The following is a 24312-nucleotide window of genomic DNA, read 5'->3' as shown; positions in this document are numbered from 1 at the left end:
CGAGATGCAGTAATGAATAGGATGGCGCTCGAGAGGAGCCGTTCGGGTGCAAAGGGTTAATATAGTAGGATAGCCAACAGATAATTCATTGTTAAGCATTGCCACATATAAAAGCTGCCCACGCCTATTTTATGACTTGTGGGCAATAAATATATGCATATATATATAAGTACAATTTACTTAAAAGCAGAATAGGGAAAGTTCTCAGGTGATTTAGGAATTTATCTTGAATAACGACACTCGAGTGAAGTAGATGCAGCATCATCAGGCCCCTCTGATTTAGCTACGTGTGACTCGTGTTTAGTGCTTCCGCACTATATATGGTTTCCTATTCACTTCCTATGCTTTCATGTTGATCTACGTGACATCTGCGTTTGCATATTCCATGAGCGCTGATCGTCTAATTCTATCAAATAGTTTAGTTTTCCTAGCACTTTCATGACAGTGCCAAATTTTCACATACATATATGTTATTTCTCCGTATAACATAATTATCAGAATTTATTACAGACTTTTCTCTCGTTTCATCATATATACTGAGTACATAAAAATCTCTCTTTTAGTTGCATTCGAGTGATGAGAAGAGGAATTCCTTAATTGCAATATAAACACGAAAGCCGGTAAACTAAACTATCTTTATTAATTAAGTAAGTAACAGTAGTGAGCGTAATAGAATAAGTCGTCGTCTGTCTATTCATTGATTCATTTCGTTAATATGTGCATTATGATGAACATCGCATTTGGTCAGTTAGTTATTTGAATCTATCATATCTCTGTAAGTATATGAATAAGTGCGTGTGTGTGTATGTGTATAGATATGTATATGTTTGCATGACTGTTTTTACATTGGGCTATACGATTTTTCAATTCCAATTAACCAGCAGTCAACGCGAGTACGTTAAGGCGTTCATAACATATGTAAGACGAGTGATATTGAAATTTTTTCATTTACATTTACTTTTACTTTATTAGCCATTGAATAGCTAAACAAAATTATTTACTTTATTTTACGAAAAGTTATCTATCTATATTTTACATAGTTTTATAAACGTGAATACTTTTCTTTTAAATGTTATAAAATATTTTCTTATCGTTTTTGGCTTTTTGACAATAAAAAAAAAAAAAAAAAAAAAAAAAATTATATACATATATATATATATATGTATATAGTGGATTATAAAATTTCTTGTCGTGACATGAAAAAATTATAATTATCTCATGGAATTCTAACAATATATCTAAAGTTAATTAAATTCTTTATAAACTAAAAAAAAAAACATATATATTTATTGGTTTGTTACCAAAATGATTTTTCTTTTTTTTTTAGTTTAGTTTAAAATACTTTAACTGAAACATTTAATTTTCGCGGCGTTCAATATTTAGTTAAAATTATCATAGTATTTATTAAATTAATTTTAGCAAATCTTTCTATGACTTAATACAATCTTAACTGCATTCTTAGCATTGAAATATTTTATTATTGCATATACAGGTGTTTTTCTTTTTAACTTACTCTTGGAAACGATTAATAAGTCGTTTAGAACAAAATTAATTACTTGGTTTAAATTTGTTTTTTTTTTTTTTGTTTAGCGTAGATTAAGTTGGAAAAAATTGTTTTGAGGAAAATATCCTTAGAGTTTTTTTCTATAAAATTTCTTCACACACGCGCACATCATTTGCGATTATTTAAAATAGAAAAGTCTCTCACTACAGCAATAGTTAGTTGACTTTGTGTTAAGTTCATCCCTCTATTGGTAACAACCGGTGAATCGAGTACTTAGGAACTTGCTTAACGCAAAATTTTCGGCGGGATTTGTTTTTTCTGTTAGGCAGTCACCTGTCTATCAGTCTATCGGTTTTCTCCAGCCTGCTAGGCTGTCAGTCCAATTTGTTGTCTGTCTTATTATAAGCTTCTTATAGGCTAAGTTACGTTGTTCGCTGGTTTCAATTTTCTTATATTTATCAGCTTACGTGCCTATCTGCCGCACCTCTCCTTACCTCTCCCTACACAGAAATCTCTGTGCTCATATGCTATCCACGCATTTGTCTATTCGTACTTCGCAACAAGACTTTCTTCTATTGTCTTGTTATCGAGATGCGTTTGTCTGCTCAGTTTTCAATTTACCCAAGAGTCCGTCAGCTTACAGTTGCCTGATTGTCAGGCGTCTCTCTACCGAAAGGTTTGTCCTTTGAGACTTTTAGCAGTTTCGTAGTCGCTGCAATGAGCCTTAACCGTGAGAAAATCTTTTACGGTCTGCGGACGTAAAAAAAGGCAGATAAGCTCGTTTACGCATCTCCACAGACACACTGTAACCACCCCGTGGGGCGCAGAGGTAATGTTTAGCCTTCACGCTACGTAAAACGCCTACGTACATCTATACACAGGATCGTTGAACGGGCTACGTGTGAATGCTTAGGCACCTGGCTGAGCAGACGTCTGACTACCGAGCAGCACGTTTGTCAACCCTCAACCCAAGAGCTTCTTTAACAAAATCTTTATCGGCCCGCATTTCCTCGCATACATTCTCGAATGTCTTTATGTGTGCGTATCAATTCCTCGCGCATGCACACTATACATTCTCAAAGCCAGTAAAGATAAGATAAAATCCTTCATCTTGAAATATGTATTTTTTTTTGATTAATGTTTCATGTTCAAATATTCGAAGTGAATTTGTCGACGATTCGTGACGTACAGCAACTAATGAAATCTTTATATAAGCATTTTTGATTTACATTAACTCATTAATTCATAAAATTATCAAGTCTGGAAGGCCAATTAAAGCATAATAACAATATCTAATCCCTGGCATTTTAGCATTACTTATATGTTTACTAATTTAAGTTGGAAACACAGTGACCGAATGAATAGCTAACTCTATACGATGCTGCGATCATGCATGTAGATTCTTGAAAAAAAATGTTTTTTCATGAAAAGTATGAAAAGTATACTGATAGACCTTTATTAATATAGTTAACTCTTTCGCGACGGTGTACCAATGCCACATCTGTCGCTGTCAGTCAATAAACAAATGTCATATGTAGAACGTATGAAACGTTGCGACCCATCCATATCTTATTTTACCTTTCACCATATTAAAAGAGATAATTATTATTTCGTTGCATTACTTGTGTACCTGGGATGGGATTTAACTTAACTTAGTTTGATAATTACTTTGTCGTTCTGGCTGTCAAGCGCGTTCACAAACCAACAACAAAGAGTTATCGAATTAAACTTGCAAGCTTGGATATATTTACGAGGGGCTAATACACTTCTTATAATCAGAGAAAAGTCCCCAGAAAAACTCGCCATTTTTTTATGTATTTATATAGCAAAGTATAGCTAGAAACGAGTATAATTTCTTTCGAGAGATTATTAAGTTTTAGCGATAGTCAACTATGGACGGAGATCTAAATGCGACAGAGTAAAGTAAAATAACTATTTGTTTATTTATTTATTTATTATTTTGCCTTTTTTACAATTTTTTTATAATTCAAGTTAGCTTAGCTGAAAGCTTCATAATGATGATATTTTCTGTACCTGAATTCTAAATCCAATAAGCAGACGACGAGTAAGTAAATAAAGACAAAGTTAAAAAAAACTTCGACCTAATTACTCGATAAATTCGCATTTATTAGGCATAACTTTAAACTTAATACGTAATAAACATACATTCGAATGAAAACATATTTTAATAAGAAATAATTCAATTAAATTGTAACTCAGATTAAAGAGAATAGATACAACAAATGCATTTATGTGCGTATGTTTGTTTGTATGTCCATTTCTAAGAAGAAATTATTATTAAACTAATTATTTAAAAAAGTTGATGATAAAAAGTCATGAAAAAAAAAATAAATAAATAACGTGACGGCGGCATATACATATTTGGAATATGGAATTTCTTCAATGATATAAATTCCCATTAAAAGTGCATATATCACCACGATATATGAACCGCTGATATGCCAAATCGATTAACTCTATTTTCGGTTTTTTTTTTTTTTTTTGTTCCTTTTTTTCATTTTCATTGACAAATCAATTTGCCTAATACTAATAATTTATTTCTGAAATCAATTAAAACACTATTTAACAAAAACACTTTTTAAGCAAATTGATATGAATATCGTTTTGTATCGCTGCCAAAGAAAAAGTGTACCAATCAAATGTTTAATGTTTATCATCCATCTTTACTTTTTCGTCGTGAAGAGTTGATCGATTTGGCATTCGTAAGGCATTCATTCATATATATGTGTTGTGTGTATATATATACATATATTTTATCAAATTAAGAAAAAACCAAAACATGTTTTTTTGTCATCAACATTTTCCGTTGATTTTTATTCTTTCATACATATAATAAATGATAAACAGTTTAGAGTAAACGTCTGCCGTAAACAGTCAGTGCTTTGTGTTTTGTTGAATCTCTGTGAAGTGAAGGAAGGCAACAGGTAAACCGGAACTGCAATTTATTAAGTAATCAGTTCATTTTGGTGAAAAAGAATTTTTCACATCTATATGTAGGTTTGCTATTTATTGTAACACATACATGTACGCTAAAATGTATATATTTTCGATCCTCATAAGATTGCAGATAGCTTTCTGCCATTTTAGCTCTTCTGCCTGTCATTCGAATTATTAAGGTTATCAAATTTTTTTAGAACTTTAAGCAAACATGTAGGAAAATTCTTTTCTTTCATACGCTCCAACAGGCTTCGTGTCCCTTAACTCGTTTGGCTCATTTTCGAAGCGACCTGGTGTGCAAGAATTTCCAACGTTTCCATCAAATTTGAAGTCATTTTTATTTTTGCGACCAGAAGAGTATCAACAAGACACACCAAACAGATGGACAGACACGGCTAAACCGATCCTAATTGAGAATACATGCGCTTTGTAGTCTCTCTGAAGCTTCCTTTTGGTTGTTGTACTATAGCCAGGCAGCAATAAAAGTTTGACCTGATCTATTGGTATTCCCCTGTTTTTTTCCTATTATTTTTTTTCTATTATTATTATTATTATTATTTATTTCGCACGTTGATAAGAGAACCGATTTTACTCGTTTTTATTTTCTTATGCTCTACCGCAAGAAAGATATATTAAATTTGTGTGTAGAGATCCATAGCGCATATCGATAAACGTTGGAATCCTTATGAGCGATTATATTTTTTAAAATTATTACTGAAAATGATGAACTGAAATTGACTAACCTATTTGTGGGTCCAAATCCAAGAGAAACAATTCTCAATGGATTAAAGATTTGAAGAATCATCGATGGATTCTGTTCTCTCGTCCAAAGCTTAAGAGAGCTCTTGCAAGCTTGTGAACCGCTTCCCTATTGTCTTGATCAATGTAGGTAAAATTAAGCGACGATCTACGTTTGAAGCTCTCAGTTTGTAAGAATTGGAATAAAAGGCCATAAATTTACACTCTTGTCCTTAATTTCTAGACTTAAAAATCATCCTCAACAGGAAGCAACTAATAAAAAGAGAGTTCCATACTATATACAGACATTTCTAGTAGTTTAACGTGAAAGCTTACACGGTTCCCGTTGACAAATGCGTTATTTATGCGTGAGTAACACAAACCTCACAACTAAGTTCGCCCACTGCAACTGGAGTATCAGATTGATTGAAAAGGTACGACCAAATAAATCTACTCTGGGAAATGTTGAGGCCTATTATCTATTATGTAATTATACGCTTTATGGAATGATCGAAACCATATAATTTCCAAAGGGCAGCTTCCAACAGTCACAAGTCTACAAGATTCCGCATATAAGAAGTTCCTCTACATATAGATAGATAATAAGTGGCGCCTGACCCCCGTGAAGCTTAGCTATAGAGCCTTTAGCATTACTTTAAGCGAAATCACGCTCTCCTTTGGATCTACCATACAATCCCGGTTAGCCAAATTCAAATTATCCTTTCTCAAGATATATATACGCATCGGCGTATGCAGCTGACCTGAGCTGCTCCATGCCCTCTACAACTGAAGTGGTCTTGCTTCAGTTAGTTTGTATTTAGTTAGAGATAATCAAGCCTTACACTCTTCTTCGCCGGTCAATGATCGTTGTCCAGCATCACTACGTGGAAATGACAGCTTCGGCACGTCTTTGCACCCATTAAATATAGGTTATCACCCATATGTTATATACAGTAGAAATTAATTTAAAATTTTGTGCAAATGTTTACAAGGATTTCGACGTACAAATGGGTGTGATTAGGTCTCGCAAGACTCATCGCCCAAAATGCTATGCACTTCGAAAGTGACTAATCATGGTAGTTCTTTAACATCCCGCTAAATAATTTCTATCTATTTGCCTTCACCTGGCAAGCAACAAATCCGGCAGAACTTTCTCGCCACCCTACTGTGCATTGAACATTTTCCAAATCCAGCGAAGAACTAAAAGTGAAGATATCCCATTCGGCTAAGTGACGCGAAGCTGATAAACTATTTTGCAATATTTAAGTGATGCTTAAGATACCGATACCGAGGGAGAGAGAGAGAGAAAATATGGCTTCTAGTCGTTTAGGACTTTTCGTAATTCGAATCTGAATAATCTGAGGTATTTATGAATTGTTTTATAATCCATTTTTTATGTTAGCATATGTCCTTCGTGGGACGTTCTAAGACACTAAGTGTGGCATTTAGTTCATGCTTCCAAAGCATGTTATGTTTGAACGCAAAATATTTTTGCTTTCTTCTAGTTCTCAAAGGTAATTACAAAAGAAGGATACATAAGTCGTAGGTATCGAAAAGTTCGTTGTAAATCGAGTGCAATTCTTGCAATTTGTTTTTTGCTTTTTGTTTTTTTGCTTTTTGTTGCTATATATGTATAAAGTAAACAAATGAAAAACTAATCTCATATTTGAAACCGCGATGATTTAGCGACATTCTGTTACTTAATCCGCTATTAACAATAAATTTTTTGTTTAACATATTCCGGCGCACACCATGAATTGATATGCACATGCATAAATTGAAACGTTCGCATGTCTTTACAAATATTAATGTGGAAAAAAAAAAAACTGTTTAATTATTTTAATATGATATCAATAGGGGCGTTGAGTAAAACGTAGCGCACATATTCATGCATTCGATGTATGTATGTTTTAGTTTCTAGAAATTGTGATGTTGAGCAGAAAAATTTAATTCGCTCAAAATTTTGTTAATATTGCACTTAATATAGCTGAGCCAACATGTCTGAGGTTGATGTGCTATTAATATGACGGTCAGTATAAACGTTTATTTGCTATCTTTAGGTCTCATTTTCTTATAGAGTAATTTTGTTTTTTTTTAGCTTGACGCACTTATTGCGCGTTACTTCTACCTTTCTAAAGAAATAGGATGATAGGAAAGTTAGGACGAGGAAAGTCGCGCATGAGAAAATCTTTAGATAAATAAATACAAAAATGCTACAAGTTTTTATTGATTCGAAAGTTTGCAGCTGGGACCTAATTAAGATCTATTAGTTATTACATAGAATACTTAAATTGTAATTTTAAATAAAATTATGAAAAATATTATGAATCGATGTTCGCTACAGATCAAACGCAGGGTCTCAAGTCATTTATGTTAGAATACTTTTTAAAGTAGGGGACATTTTCCACCTATCTCGAAGCGACTTAATCTCTTCTTTTTAGGTTAAGGTTAAGGTTAAGGTTAGGATAAGCAGCGTGGTAGATAAAGTTTGGTATGATGGCACTTGATACATTGGTAGCCTTATTTAGAGCGAAGGTAGACACTTTGGCTGCAGGAAAGCTGACTGGCTACGCTGAATGCATGAAAGTTAGCCCTTTCACTTCTTCACTCCCTTATAACTGTTGAGGAGATATTCTCGCGCTTATCGAAAAATACCCTACCTAGGATCATTAATTGCTTTACTGGCCCATCAGTGTAAAAGTAAAGAAAAAGGCTTAATGGGTTGCTTTGAAGTGAGGATAACAAATTCCGTTAAGTATATGAAAAATGTATAGCTAATGTCTAACAGATATTACTTGGCTTAACGGATGCGTATAGCAAAGTGGTCACGATAGTCTTTAAAAGGATGACATATAATGTATTTTTATCAGAAATCGCTTGACTTTGAATTCTAATAATAATTACAAATGACATCATAATAAACTAAAACGAAATATGTCTATTAATTATGTAAATGTGCCACAACGTTTCCAACGCCCTAATATATTAAAATTGAATTAAAATTTTTATGGTATTTAATTTTTATATAATAATTTATGACAAAACTAATCGCACATGTATTTCATAAATCGTTTAAAAAGCTTATTAACGAAACATTTGAATCTGAATGTGAATGACACAGATTTAAATGTGTTACCCAAATCAGTCATTTCTTCTCACTTTAAAGTTCATACCTTCGCGTGAGGAAATATGCACTTTTTTGTTTTTGTTCTTTATCGGTTTATGTAATTTTTAACTTTTATGAAAACTTTCCAGTTAGTGACCCTAAGGAAAGATTTTTTTTTTTTTTGCTTTCATTTGTAACATAAACTCTCTCTATAGGTCTGTTTACGTACATACGCATATGTACAGTAAATACTTTCTAAAATGAACAATTCGATATATAAAGGAACGCCATTGTAATGATCACAGAGAAAAATCGTTTCTTCGAATCAACTGATAATAGGCACAACTTTGATTAGTCCGTTCTCTGTTGAATCCGTTCTCCGATAGCTTGTCTGACAATTGTTCTATTTTCGTTAAACTCGAGTTTATTAGACCCAGTCTTAATCCATTTAATGTTGGCCAATCCGGAAATAATCTTGAAAAATAAATTATTTCAAAGTATTTATCGAATTATTTATTATTTACTGGAATGAAATGAGTCAACCATGCATAACCCAATGTTTTTGTCTTTACGAAAAATTTGGCGATTTTTATGCCGATTCTTTAATATATTTGATAAGATATATATAATAGTATGCCAAAAATGAATAAAATGAATATAAAAATGGAACAAAAATAAATGAATGTAACCACGTACTAGTCGCTATTTAAGAAAGTATAATATGTCCCAGATCTATTAATGGTTGAAATTTATTCTAATAATTCAAAACCCAGTTTGCGGCCATTACAGAGAATGGATGTAAAAATTTTAATAACTCAAGTTTTCTACATTCTTCACGTATACATAAATAAGTAGTCTCTTGTGATTAGTGTGAACTTCTAAATCGGTCTATCTGATCAACAGCCGAAACGCTTGAGATAAGTAATGGAAACGGGGTCAAGGTGACAAGGCAAGCTTAGATATAAGATATGAGCTGCAGTGCAGATAGGTACTGAAGGGTCATCACTATTAGTTCGATGTTCGCAGATTCCAATTTCAATGCGGTAGGCGACACTTGATCGAAGCTACATTGTGTGCTTCGCTAGTAAAGGGTGTAACGCTTACCGACAATATAAAGTGCGGCTACACTCCCTTGATGTTTCTCTTTTCCCAAATCTTTTTTTAGCGTCATCGTTTTTCACTTATGGAGACATCCTTTGGGCGGTTAGGCATATTAAAAAAGATGATATATGTATATGTCGTGTCGGACATTTATTTTTCACGATGCCAAGTAAAACTGGAGTATTTCGAAAATCCAAAATATTTCTTCTTCTCCTTCTTCGGCAATTTCAAAATCTTTCTTATAACTGCTTATGACGATCTATCTATATTGTGTTCTAAATAAATATATTTAACTCAATCTTAAAAGATAAGATATATATATATATATATATATACACTTAGAAAACGATGTAAATCGTGAATAATTATATATTGATAAAATTTTGCGGAAGAAGAGGAAGAAATATTTTGTATATTCGAAAAATTTGAAGGATTTTATGTTCTATGCAGATTACATTTATCATTATTCCTTCTTTTGGATCGGTTAAATATAATTTTCTTCAGTTGAAAGAACCAAATTTATCGCTAGGTAAAAGAACTGCCACAATTTTTGCTTTGATAGTCAATGACCTGAATGTATTAAGCGAATATTTCATTTGTCTACTAGCAAGTCTTCTTATATTTAACTTTACTGTGCATATAAGTGACAAAGCAGTGCTGTTCTTATTAATATCGATTTTTTGTTTATTGCTTTAACTCATCTGCTTATGTAGTACGCCGCACATATCCGAGGTATACACTTAAGTATTTTAGTTCTACATGACTTAATTTATAAAATTATACATTTTTAACCGCTATTGCGTTTTTAGTAAATTCCCTAACTAAAGTAAACTATATTGTGTCATATTTAGCACAAAAAACTCGTTTTAAGTATCTTAAGGGGATTTAATTAATTTTACCTCAACAAAATACCGCACTTTCAATCTAGTAAATCGCATTCGTAGGCAGTGCAAATTTTCTTATATTCAGCATTATATTGATTCTCAAAAAACACAAAATATCATATTACCAGGAGTCAAGCTAGGCGTTTGCCATCGTTTGCGACAGTTCATCCAACTTGAACCGCGATCTATTTCGCTCATTATTCCCGTTAGTAATCTACTGATTATCGTCCGTCATCAAGTCTTTCAAAAGTGGCCCGATTTCTTATAGTAGCAGCAGCGATTTGCAGAAGGAAATTCAGTCAGTCATTCCTTTTCATTCCTGTGTCAATATAAAATGAACATTTGCCTTTGCACCCTGCCCTTTGTGGTACAGGCGTATATTAAGTTTGTTTGGATGCGCACAGCGCGCAGAAGGACTTGAAATAAGCCCAGCTTTTATTATACTAATCGATTCGGAATCACTTTCTGAATCGATCTAAGCTTGTTTGTGCGCCAGTTGTCGCAATTTCTATGCTATTTTAATGCAAACGCTATTGAAAACGATTCAGATCGGATTTATTTTTTTGATCACTTCCCATACAGGGACTTTTTTATAACAAATTTCACATTATATATTCGTAACAGATGTAAAGGATCTAACATTATAGACGGACAGGACCGGTAGTTAATGGTACCGTATACCACTTCGCTTTATACAGTTATTCGCCCATTTTGATAATAATGCACATTAGAGGATCACATGATATGGTCCGCATTTAGCCAATCTAAATTATTTCCCAAAAATATTTTTATTTTTCAGTTTCCGTCATAGAAAACCAAAAATTATATCACCTGCCCATATAAGGGCTTACTTTATTATACGGGGAAGGATCGAAAAAGTAGACCGACCCGAGTCATTTCCAATAGCGTTCGACTACGACCTATAGATTTAATACAAAAGTACATTGGACACACATCAAACGAAGAGACGGATAGACAAGCTCGATTTACGAAATAATTTTGAATATCACAAAAGGTGGGTCTATCTTAAACCCTTCTAGGTGTTACGCCCGTTTACACCTTGCGGTATACGTAGTGTAGATTATAATGAAAAAATATTAGGTAGCACGCACATATAAGGCGAATTAAACCCTTGATTATGATCACAAAACCAAAAAAACTGATTTATTGCTACTGATCGTACAAGCACTGAAAGGCTGGTATGTACAGATGGAATTATGACAATTTTCAGAGACAATATGTAAATGCAGATTTTTGACACGTCTTAAAGGAGGTTACGTTCAGTCTTTAAAATCTTGCATTATTAATTTAGCCGCTTAGGTATATGGGGAGGGCATAGTAGGAAAAGGCGTAGTTGAAACTTCTATTGTTGATAGGCATTATATGCAAATATTCTTCGGCGAGTGATTAGTTTTAGAGAAATCTGTGCAAATTTATCGAAAACAATTTGAAAAAAATATTTAAACTCAATTACTTTCTTTTAAAAAAATTGTACTTTAAATGAATTCGACCTTTTTTATGTGCACATAGCCGTGCAGGATGACTTGCATTTTACTTTTATTATACATTTAAAACGCCTTATTAAAATTAATAAAAAATAATTTATGAGAGACAACAAGTGCCAATAAGATATCTTATTAAGCTTAATTGATTTTGTTAACAAGATAGCGGTACATTTTTATTGAATGATCGCGAAACAATTGATATGCGTTGCGTGTTAATAATGATGAAAGTTAGGAATGACCACAAGACTGGAGTATACTGTAACTGTAGACAATTGATAATAAGAAAAGGAAATGAATTCTTACGCAATCAAATGCTCTGCTAAAGTTCAAGGAGCATATTAATTGTAGCAATCCGTTGGAAGTTACAATTACGAAATATTACAAAAAATTTAATTATATACGTAGATCTTATTTATTTAGTCATTACCAGCTACATATTATTATGGCTCATAAGAAAATCTATATATTATAAGTGAAAAAAAAGATAGGGAATAACTTAATCTATGCCTTATAACACTTACTCGTGAACATATACCGGCAAAAGGAAGATAAACGAAAATAACAGCAACAACACCAACGCTTAGCAACTCACAATAACGTTAGCGATTAAGTAATGTACGCGTCATATACTCATTTCTATCGGAAATGGAAAATAAATGATTAAAGAGTTTACAGAGGAGGCGTGTAGGAGAATTCATTTCATAGTTAGACGGACAACGAGATAGAGACTCGACACGTGGCAGTGAAGTCAAACTTATTCAGTGAGAATGAAGACTTTGCTTAAGCTTAGCCAAAAAACTCACAGCAACACCCACCCTTCATTTCTCCAGAGAGTTTAGGAGTTTGAGAAGGTGGAATGCGCCAGATCCCCAAGAGAACTAACACTATCTTTAAATAAGATTGATTAATCTCAGGATTTATCAAAAAATGTGGCAAACACTTTTGAATTTTTTTCATAGCATCGGGTTAAGCGGTAACTGTCCATCCATGTGTCATCCGTTACCATGGAATTAAAGTTCCAACCCGGCATCCATGTTAAATTCCAAGCATGTCTGCATATCTTGCCTTTTCGGCGGAGGAAACCAATCGAAGCGGAATTTATTCTCTATAAGCCGTACTGTAATGAAAACCCGCTGCTTGAAGGAATGATAGTTGTGCCGGGGACAATCATAGAAATATTTTGAGACGGTATTTTTCCCAGGGCAATTAGAAACTCTGTGGCGTTATCATAAACATTTTAGTATCGAACGTGTCCAAAAACCTCTAGTCGTTTACATGCCTTCCTGATATTTCAGAGTGCCGTCTCACAGGGTGCAACGCTTGATGCAAAAAATGAGCAAAAAAAGGTTTTTGGTAGGCTGTTAGGGTTGGTGATGTGATGACTGCATGGTATTGTTTTGGAATTGATCTGGAAGCTGACGTAGTTAAGGATTATTACTTAAGATTTAAATTAAGATTTGATATCCATGTCACAAATTAGGAACTTTTTGATCTAAGATTTCGGTTCTTTGCTGTTTGATTGATAATATGGATATTGCTATACTAACTAAAATGTTTTTTCTTCTTAATCCACTTACAGTTGATTACTTTGACTATGAAAGCGTACGATTGAGATCATTTAACACTTGCGTATATATACAGGAAACAATCTCTTGACAATAAACGTCAATATGCGATTTTTTAATTCAAGATCTTTTCAAACTTGCATTTATTTTTCATGTATCTTAATACTGGGTGAGCTATAAATATTTTTTTTTTTTTTTTCTTTTTCTTAAAAATGTTATCGAAAATTTTGATCTCAGTTTTTCAGAAAATAGCGCTGGCGTTAAATCATACTGGTCTAACAGTATCAAATCATGATATTCTTGTGCTAGTAAACGGTAGCGATAGTTTTGATATTTTACTTTTGTAAGTTTTTTTCTATGGATAATAATATTTTCCTTTAAATATTATTAAAATAAAATAAATCGTTTGATTTACTTAGAGAACCCTTTAATCAGGATGTTGAAACGAAACTGTTAACTCAACATGAAAACTTAGTTGAATTGACACCAACCGAACACATATTCAAAGCTAACACAACTGAAAATGTAACCGTATTAGTGACTGGCCTAAATCCCGGCCATTTGGTTATTGGTGCCGAAAGTCAACCAAACGAAACTTGGATGTAGGTTTGATTACTTTTTTTTGTAATATTTATTTATATTTAATTTTTCTTCTTAATATCAAATTTTTTATTCTTTCTCCAGTATTCAGGAACTTTTTGTACGCATCACTGTGGCCAATTCGCGAAGTATTATTTATATAGCATTTATATTCGGTTGGATTTATTTTATAGCGTGGTCTGTTTCGTTCTATCCACAAATCTATACGAATTTCCGACGACAATCGGTTATTGGCTTGAATTTCGATTTCGTTTATCTAAATATTGTCGGCTTCGCTTTGTACAGTCTCTTCAATTGCGGCTTATATTGGATACCTGCAATTCAAGCCGAATATGCGTTACGTCATCCCCGCGGTCTTAATCCCGTCTTGTTAAACGATGTTGTGTTCTCCTTACATGCCGCCTTTGCTACGATCATAACGATCGCTCAGTGCCTTATATACGAAGTAAGTAATTTTTTTTATCGCATCATTATTTTTATGCATTTTTCTCATATAATCATTATTCTGCAGCGTGGTAAACAAAGTGTTTCAAAAACTGCTAGCGCTTTGCTGAGTTTATTTGCTCTTATTGTGATTATTTCCGCTAGTTTAGCTTTCGCAAATGTGATACATTGGTTGGACTTTTTATATTACTGCAGTTATATTAAATTGACAATCACCATAATCAAATATGTGCCTCAGGTAAGTGAAGAAGAAATGCTTCAATTATAGATAAACTCTAGAATATTTAATTTATATATATATTTATATATATATATATTTTATATATATTAACTATTAATTTGAAGGAAGACATTACGCCATTATATAGATTGGGCACGCACCGATCGGCTTACGGCCTCGGCTTATCTTATTCCTCCTTTCCTTCTTTTTTTGCGAATATCATTGTATTACACGTATAGGATACATTCCGTAAAAAAAGGATAAAATCTAAATTATGTCACGTGAACCTATATAAAAAAGTATGTGTCGGAAGAGCAAAAAAAAATTCGATCTTTTCTTCCGGAAACTATTTTGAACAATTTTTTAAAATATGGTAGGTTAGCAAAAAACGGCTTTGGGATATGCTTATGTGCATTCGAAATTTGACACCAATTTAAGGGAACCTTGTTTGTAGGCGTTATAAAGACTGCTGAGGAAACTTCCATATACCGTAACATTGAGTACGCGTGATCAAATATTTCATTTTCCCATAGATTACACGTTCAAATTGTTGTCCACTTTGTCCATTTGCTGTAGTTCATGAGTAATGAGCAAGAAGGTAACTTTTTATTCCTTTGGAAAAACGGAATTTTTTACTTAATACTATAGGCTTGCCCTTCAACCGATTTGGCTCAATTTTAATACTAATCTGCGCGCAAGAACTTTGAATGTTTCTGTCGAATTTGATATTCTTGCGACCAAAAGAATGTTAACAATAAACATTAAACAGACAGACAGACGGACATACTCAAATTGATTCTGAATTTGATGCTGATTAAGAAAACATATACTTTGTGGGACGTCTGAACCTTCCTTCTAGGCATTGCAAACGTTTTGATAAAATGAATACGTCCCTCATCCTTCGGTTAATAGCCCGTCCTTGAAAATATAACTTAGTCTGCGCCTTGCTCTTCACACTAAAACATATTTCATTTATTGTTTTTTATAAGCAACATAACTCTTTATTACGGTTACTTACAGGCTTTGATGAATTATCGCCGCAAAAGTACGGTTGGCTGGAGCATCGGTACCATTTTACTAGACTTTACGGGTGGTACCTTAAGTATGATGCAAATGATTTTAAATGCTTACAATTATGGTATGTAAAAAAAAAAGTATTGTTTTATATTTATCGTCAGGAAAATAATATATTCCCTTACTTTGTCATATATGGATATGAATGAATAAAACAAGTACATTTCCAAGCAGCCTCTTACTCTGACTAAACACGACCGAGTACCTTACCTTACCTTAACACGATGTTAATAAAACTTTCAAATTTATAAGATTTTTAACGGAAAAGTAAAAATTTTAAAAACTCAACTTTCGCAAAAAAAAACGAAAAAAAAAAAAATGTAAAGAACAAAAAATTGAAAAGAATTACGAAGAAAAGTAAAGTTTTCAATACATTTATGTCAATAATTAGCAAACTTTAGAAGCGAATTTTGAGCTACAAATTTTGCATAAGTTGTTCATACGGGTTCATACTCACGAAGGCAAATTAGTCGAATTATTTTTTTCATTTTGTTTGTTTTGTTGCAGTAAGTACTTGCTGTGCTCATAAGCTGAAAAATCTTATTAAATACTAGGTTATGCAAGATATATTCAGTTTTTGACTTGGAAATGTCCTTTCCATTTAATTCATATATGTCTCTAATGGATTCAATATTGCTTAGACTACTTAATATAGAAAATTACTGTTGTGTAACATCTGATAAAATACTGTTAATACATTTTTTGTTTCTAAAAAAAAAATAAAAAAAAACAAATCTCTTTCTTTAGATGACTGGGCTTCAATATTCGGTGATCCAACGAAATTCGGTCTGGGTTTATTTTCTGTACTATTTGATGTCTTCTTTATGCTGCAACATTACGTATTTTACAGGTGGGTTAACGAAAGGCTTTAATGAATTTTCTTTATTAGTGCTTATGTAATCTATAGCCGGAAGTAAGCCAATCTACATGAAATATATGTACATTTTTGTATTCATATTTCATTTTGCATTTGTATATAGCGGTATGCATGTCATTTACGGCACAAACGGATTGGTAATTAAAACAACTGAAATCCATTAAGAACCTATTCATTAAGATGTTAGTATGTAACGATATAAATCCGCTTCTTTAGATAGGAAAATTAATAAAGAAACACTTAAGTCATTTCTTTTGTCTACATATACCAACCAGTTTAGGATATTATTTATGCTAACCTTATTTTACGTAGAAGTGATCCCACGTGTGTGGCAAATCTAGACGAGTTTGTCAATCGGTTTCGCTAAGTTTGCTTGTATATCCGTCCGTCCGTTCAGTATAGTTGCCAAGTTCGTCATCATCTTTTTATATCTTTCTTGAATGCTTAAGAATTATTCAAATCTATAAAAAAAAAAAAAAAAAAAAAAAAAAAAAATATCTTTGCCCTTGAGCCAAAACATGTCAGTGTAGTAAATTTCATCGAAATAGCGACCTGTAGGTTAAACACCAAAAGCAAGCTCAGCTTGATCGTTGTAATGAAAGCTGGGTTTATCTCAACTTATGATGGGTGCTGCTATATATATCTGCATAAACTTAGTATACCCGTACGACAAATTATGTATGGGATAATAATATTCAATTAAAAGAATGCTATAAAAACCTTAGGATTTTGGAAAAATATGGGAAGGGCTTTGCAGAAAGTACGAAAGTGGGAAGGAACATGGCACATACAAAATCAAAGATAGATATAGCTTATCCTCTATTTGAAGATTGAGGCGGCGAATAGTAACGCGAAATTTATTCCACTTGCGCTGAGCATCGTTATATTAAACCGCGTTTATCTTTGTTGAACTCTTCGTGATATATGTCTTTATGCTTTAGGGATTCAACTGCAATGAAAGCAATTGAGTTTATAATAAGAGTAATAGTAATGATAATCACAAAAATTTTCAAAGTAGATCACTAAATGACGGTTGCAAGTGTGTTCAAGTTCGATTAGAAAAGAGGCGGAATTTATTTGCAATAATGTGTTCTTCTTATACTGCCTGTTGAGCACCTTCCAGTCCTATCCAGTCCTATATTACACCCATTCACATAAATTTCAATAACATGCGTTCATATTGTTCTTAATAATGTGCCCCTGTGTTCATCCATTTACTAACATTCCATGAAAAGGAAACTTTCGCTCAGAGATCTTAGATATTTACCCTGTTTTTATATATGCATATATATATATACATATATATATATATATATTTTTTTTTTTAATTTGACATTTTACTTGTCTTGCACGTAACTCAAAATATTTGTCTTCATTACATTTTACGGAATCTAAAACTATATATATATTTTTTTTTTTTGTAGACATGCGACCGAGACAACATCTAGCGAAACTACGGTATCCGAATATTCTCCAGCTTCACGCTCAAGTCCTATTAGAGAAAGAGAAATAGCTTAACTTTCAATTGTACGACCCTACCTACCTGTACTCACTCACATTCCCTAATGTAATATAAGTTATAGTATAATAGAAATATAATTTTTCAATTTTTAAGCTAATTTGTAATAATTAAAATTTTTTTTAAATTCCTTGATAAAGTTGTTAATATATATTTTTTTTTAATGTTTTATATTTTGTAAATAAAATTTATTTTTATCAATTGAAAAAAGCAAAAAAATAAGCCAAAACAAAGCCAAAAAAAAAAACAATAAAACGTTATCACATTGTTTTTCAATTGTTTTCGAATTTTTAGATATGTTTTCATATGTTTCTCTAATCTTCGGATTTTTCGCATTTCTCTTAATTAATTGTTTTGTTGACTTATTGCTATCTATTGAAGCAATCATGACAGTATGTTCAGTAGTTCACTGCCGTTATATGCAAGTCGGCCTCAATTCTCCAATCCACTGAATGATGCTATTTGTTTGATGGTCGAACAAAGATATTCACGGGTAGCATTTTCAAGCATTCGTGGTTATTCAAAGCTAATGCATCCGCATGGTGTGACAATGGGCAAACGAGAGTAATCTCTCATTGCAAATAAATGCAAGCGATTCTCTTAACCGATACCCTTAAGAATATCTTTGATGGTATTCGCCCTTTAAAATCCGACCTTTTACGAAAAGCGACGACTTGACGTGACGTGTCGATTCCAGTTTTTCGTCTAAGTAATCTTTTTATTAGATTTTATATCGCATTTTTGTGCTTTTTCTTCAACATTTTTCAATACACTTTCCGCATGAGTAGACGAATAGGTAAGAATATCGACTATCAAGCCTTTGTTAGTGGATTCAAATCTCAAGTGTGATAGCGTTTGCCTTAGCCAATCGTAGCCACAAAATACTCAGTTCGTAACGACATAACACAAACCGATTGGGTAGACGTGCACCAGGTTAACGCTACACCATGCTTTTCCTCTTTAATCGCCTCTTTCCGGCCATCACCGTGTGTGACACGAATAGGGGACATCCCCTGCGTGATTGATCCATGTTGATACATATATAAATACACTGGCGCTATATAACGTATAAATGAAATAATTATTATTCTTCGTCTTTATCGTGGATTAGACTCATTTTCCACAAACAAACAAGACTTCCTTCCCTTTTTTAAGCTTGGACGTGTACGTTCTAGTCATTGAATTTTCCGTTTGCTTTACGTTTGCGTAGGCAATAAATTTTCCAGTTCTCATCACGATGCTCTTTAAAGGGCAATAATCAATCCCTTTTGTTTTTACACCCATCACATGGGGGATATTTTCATTTTACCAACTCGCAAGCAAGCATCAGAGACATCATAAAGTATATATATTCTTGATCAGCTTCAAATCATAAATCGATTTAAGCATTTTTCCGGAGAGGAAGTGTTTATACCATTGTCAACGTTGAAACCTTGTAATTATCGTGGTTCCGATGGCATTCCATCTGCAATTCTCCAACATTATGCTGATTTCCTATGCTCTCTCCTTAAACATATTTTTAATATCTGTTTGAAAAAAGGTTACTTTCCATGTATGTTGATCTCATGTTTATTTTTAGTTATTTTTCTTCTCTATAATACATTTTAACTTATTTTGCGTTGTAAGAATTTAAATAAATAAATATAAGACGTTATATAGCAAATGATCAAGAAAGTGGTTCGATTCGGACTTTTTTTAATAGTGTTCGTCTTTGGGCCAAAACATGTCGTTTTACCATATTTTATGAAAATATCTTGGCATTGCCGTAGGTTGAACGCAAAAAAACAAGACTGCTAGATGGACAGATGAGGCTAGTAAGACACTAATCTATCTATAAGTTTTTTCGAGTGTTGTATACACAAACTTCATATACCCGCTCACCACATGAGGTGTAGGATATAATATACACTTTTTAGAAATCAAGCAAATAATTCCCGTTCGAGATCAAAGCATTCGCTTCGAAAGACCTGTAAATAGCGACAATTTCAACATGTTCTTGTCAATGCTTGAACAGCTTACACCGAAATATAGTTAAAGGAATCGCTTAAAATTTATTGAGAAAATTATATATTAACTAAGCTTTAAACGCTGCTCCCTTATTTTGTTTTAATTGTCCAAAACTTTTTATATAAAACTTTAATAAACTAATAATTTTTATTTATTTTCATTGTTTTTACTCGATCAACTTTTTCAGAAACAACGAACCGTACGAACCTGTACCAAATGATATAAATATTGTTACAGAAAACAATAATGATCCAACAGAGGCATCAATCGATACAGACGAACAAGCGAGTACGTCGAGAAATATTTTATAAAAAAAAAATATATATATATATATATATATAAAAACTACTCTACTTTATACCAAAAATTTTATTTGTTCGTTAAAAGGGCAATTGATTGATAGCATATAGTAAAATATATATATGTATGAATGTAATTAATATAATATTTAAAGCAAAAAGTTTCAATCATTTATGGCACAACATTCCAGGGTGTGTAACTGCCCACCGGCGGCATGTCGATCTAGAAATGAAAAAGTTTTCGAAACGAAAAATTATAATAACGATTTTTTAGGTGATATCAAAATGTACCAATTTTGTAAATTTATCTTCGCAAGCCATACGTATACGAGCTGAAGTGGCAGGGGACGGTAAGTCAAAATCTTTACTTAAGCCATTAGCTTCCCTGGCAGAGGCGATAGCTTCTTTAATTGCGAAAAATACAGCGCTACCAATAAATAGAGGAGGCTCACCAACTGCCTGCAAATAATTGAAATATGATATTCTTCTTATCTATAGAGACGAATAAATATTCTCTTACCTTCGAAGAAAATACAGCTCGGGGATTAGCTGCACCAGTCAATAAAGTCACATTGAATTCGCCAGGTATGTCGGCAAAACCGGGTAATTTATATGTGCCGGGACCACGTGAAAAAACCATACCTTGAGGGGAATAAATCATTTCCTCCAGAGTGAATAAACCGTAGCCCTGCATAAACGCCCCCTCAATTTGACCAATGTCAATAGCTGGATTCATACTGGATCCAATATCCATAACAATGTCTGTACTAATCACCTGATGATCGCCGGAAAGACAATCGATTTCTACCATGGCTATACCGACGCCATTGGTATAATATGAGTACATCCGAGCATTAGGATTTTTGACCGGATCCCAACCAATTCCAGGCATTTTATAAAAACCAGTTGCTGATAAACTGATACGTTCAAAATATGCTGCATTAATCCATTCGGCCCATGTGCCTTTGGGATTGGCTTTCTTAATGGGTTCTAAACGTTCATTAAGTTTTCGGCACGCATCCAAAACAGCCATACCATTAATATCAGAGCCGACACTAGCTGCAGTAGCAGATGTATTCGGCACCTTGTCGGTAGATGTTTCGGCAATATGAATAATTTCTATAGGTATTCCCAGGGAGCTAGCGCAACATTGTATCATTTTTGTGTTTAAGCCCTGACCAATTTCAACACCACCGTGCGATAGTAGAACGGAACCGTCAGAGTAAATATTAATTAGGGATCCAGCTTGATTAAGATGCAATACACCGAAGGCTATACCATATTTTGTTGGCACCGCCGATATGCCTCGTTTGCGCCAACGGTTCTTTTTATTGAACTCCTCAATCTCACGCCGTTTTCTATAAAAGTGTGATTGCCTAAGACAATCGTCAAGGCATCGGTCTATGGGGAATGTCTCCAGAATTTGATCATAGTGTGTAATATCACCTGTCTTATAGAAATTTAATTTCATTACCTCGATTAGATCTTTGCCAGCAATGCGAGCAACGTCACGTATTATATGCTCGCCAACAATCATGCCTTGTGGTCCACCAAATCCTCTGAAAGCTGTATTTGATGGTAAATTGGTTTTGCAAACCCAACCACCCACCTTTACGTTAGGAACTTTATAGCAATTTTCAAAATGAAACATAGCTCTCTGTAGAACCGAAAACGACAAATCCATAGACCATCCGGCGTTATTATATAGTTCGACATCGCAAGCAGTTATAAGACCCTCCTTAGTACAGCCGACCTTGTACTTATACAGAAAAGGATGTCTAGTTCCCGTAATCATCATGTCTTCATCACGATCTAACATGCAACGTACTGGGCGACGCAATCGGTAGCACGCTAAAGCGACTGGTAGAGCAACAGATATACCACGACTTTCTTTACCACCGAAACCGCCCCCTAACCGTTTAGCTCGGCAGTTGATTTTATGACTTGGAATCGATAATACATGAGAGATAAGTTTTTGTACCTCAGAAGGATGCTGTGTGGAACAGAATATCTCAATTTCGTCACTATCACGTGGCACTGCACATGCCGCATGGGTTTCTAAATAAAAATGCTCCTGGCCAGCCATCCGATTCGTTCTTTCGTAAACAAAGTCTGCTTTTTTGAAGGCTTCCTCTATATTACCTTTTTCCACATATTGCGGATAGTCCGGAAAATATGACTGGTGTTCAATAGCTTGTTCAATCGTTACTATTACCGGTTTCAAGTCCTCGTACTCAATTTTGACGGCTCTGGCTGCTGCTTGGGCTATGTTTTGATTATCAGCTACTATTGAGCCTATGACCTGACCCTGGCAATGAACGGTGCCAGCAGCGAAAACATGTTCATCATGAAATACCGGACCAACTTCATTTTCATGTTCGGTTAAATCTTTGCTACAGAAGAAAGCATGAACACCTGGCATGGCTAAAGCTTTACTAGGATCTATATTTAAAATTTTAGCATGCGGACGTGTACTTAACACTAACGCCAAGTATAATTCATTGTCCGCACGAGGCATATCGTCGCAATATATAGCTTCCCCGGTAGCTTGCTTTAAAGCTGACACATGCACCTTTGGTCGTCCTATTGGGTCATATTTAGGCTGACCTTCTCTTACGCGCTCAAAAAGTTGAGCACTCTTTAAAGCAGGTGTATGAAAAGTTTCAGCACCAGTGCGTTCTTCTGGGGGTACAACGTCTTCTGGAATAATGCCAGCGTCTATGAGTTTCTGACTTATCGCTAAGAAACCCTTAAAGAACAAACTGATAACCAACGACCGGCGGTAAGCGATATTACCTCCCGGAGCCGAAGGGGATAACGGTAATTCTGAGCACAAGCTTTCTGCAACCCGTTCCACCAAGTTTTGATCCCATTTTTGATCAATCATAAGCTCCGAGGTACGTGGAGCTAAAACAGTTGTGGGAGCCATACCGCCAAAAGCCATGTATATGCGCTCAACGCGATCAGTGTTGGACTTGAAAAATACATTAATTGCTGCATTTACTATAGCTATATCGTCGTCACGGCGTCTAGCTTGTTTAAAAGCCACCATATATTGACGTTCAAGAGTCTTTGGAAAATGTACCCCTATTAACACCTCATTGCTAGCTATGACATTCTTACGATAGCCCGTGAAGAAACCCGTCCCCATATGAACATCACGTATTTTTATCTCTCCATTTTCGAGGCGAGCAACATGTAACTTTACAGCACCTGCTGTACACACTGGATTCATGTCGGATATAGGACTGCCGGTCATAATATTGCCCCCTAGGCAGCCTACGTTACGTATTTGTTTACCGGCAAAATAGTGCAACATGTTTACCGAAGTTTGAAAAAATCTAGTTTCATGTTCCGGTAATTCTTTAATGCGATCTCTCAGAATTTTATCAATTTCCATTAACGGGACAGCAGCTCCAAAGTAAATGCTTTCCTTTGACTCCCGAACTTCGACCATTTCGGGAACTTTTATGGGATGTATGAGAACAGGATATAGAAAATGTTTGAACTTAACTTCAACACCAACTTCTGTGTTACCGACTATTAATTTAGCATCAGGAAATTCAATTTTTAGCTGAAGTAACTCAAGCAATGTACTCGGTCTATACCAGGTAACACGTTCGCCTTTAAATATAACACTTTCTCGATCCCATTTTGTGTTGAGTTGCAATTCAGGAGGAAAAATAGGCTCCTGACTGGGATCATATGGCATGAACTCGCCTTTCTCAAAAAGTATATTATCAACGAGGCGACCTTGACTGTCAATATCTTTAATTTTTTGACCACTAATCATATGCTTTGCATCACTTATGCTATGGATTCTTGTTTTATCATTCTTTTCATTCGTACCATTTACTTTATTTGGATCATTTTCGCCATTTGTCTTGTTTTCCCCATTTACGCCGTTTAGA

The 24312-nt window shown here is 34.0% G+C and overlaps 2 protein-coding genes across 7 annotated transcripts in view; one reads left to right on the top strand and one right to left on the bottom strand.

The window, feature by feature from the left end:
• Window positions 1–876: 876 nt before the first annotated feature.
• LOC119641981 (cystinosin homolog) lies at window positions 877–18189 on the top strand. Of its 6 annotated transcripts, none has more exons than XM_038040923.1 (10): window positions 1389–1492; window positions 3497–3569; window positions 13376–13530; window positions 13599–13704; window positions 13781–13963; window positions 14046–14406; window positions 14473–14643; window positions 15646–15763; window positions 16447–16549; window positions 18001–18189. In XM_038040923.1, exons 3-10 carry the CDS (start codon window positions 13467–13469, stop codon window positions 18092–18094), a joined length of 1200 nt encoding a protein of 399 aa, XP_037896851.1. In that variant the 5' UTR covers window positions 1389–1492; window positions 3497–3569; window positions 13376–13466; the 3' UTR covers window positions 18095–18189. The 6 variants fall into 6 exon arrangements, with proteins under 6 accessions (XP_037896852.1, XP_037896851.1, XP_037896853.1 ...); XM_038040920.1 differs by lacking the exon at window positions 1389–1492 and adding an exon at window positions 1581–3422; XM_038040919.1 differs by lacking the exon at window positions 1389–1492 and adding an exon at window positions 1581–3427.
• A 2267-nt stretch (window positions 18190–20456) lies between these two features.
• The window catches only part of LOC119641974 (xanthine dehydrogenase), a 6903-nt gene continuing 3047 nt past the window's right edge, over window positions 20457–24312 (bottom strand). Inside the window, exons 3-5 of the mRNA XM_038040908.1 lie at window positions 20922–24265; window positions 20693–20860; window positions 20457–20624 (exon numbers count right to left, since the gene is read on the bottom strand). Coding sequence (XP_037896836.1) covers window positions 20574–20624; window positions 20693–20860; window positions 20922–24265 — 3563 coding nt within the window. The 3' untranslated portion in view covers window positions 20457–20573. The remainder of the gene's footprint in view (window positions 20625–20692; window positions 20861–20921; window positions 24266–24312) is intronic.

The sequence above is a fragment of the Glossina fuscipes genome, unplaced genomic scaffold, assembly GCF_014805625.2.
Source record: "Glossina fuscipes isolate IAEA_lab_2018 unplaced genomic scaffold, Yale_Gfus_2 204, whole genome shotgun sequence".
Classification (NCBI taxonomy): Eukaryota; Metazoa; Arthropoda; class Insecta; order Diptera; family Glossinidae; genus Glossina; species Glossina fuscipes.
This window is presented reverse-complemented; position numbering and strand designations above follow the sequence as displayed.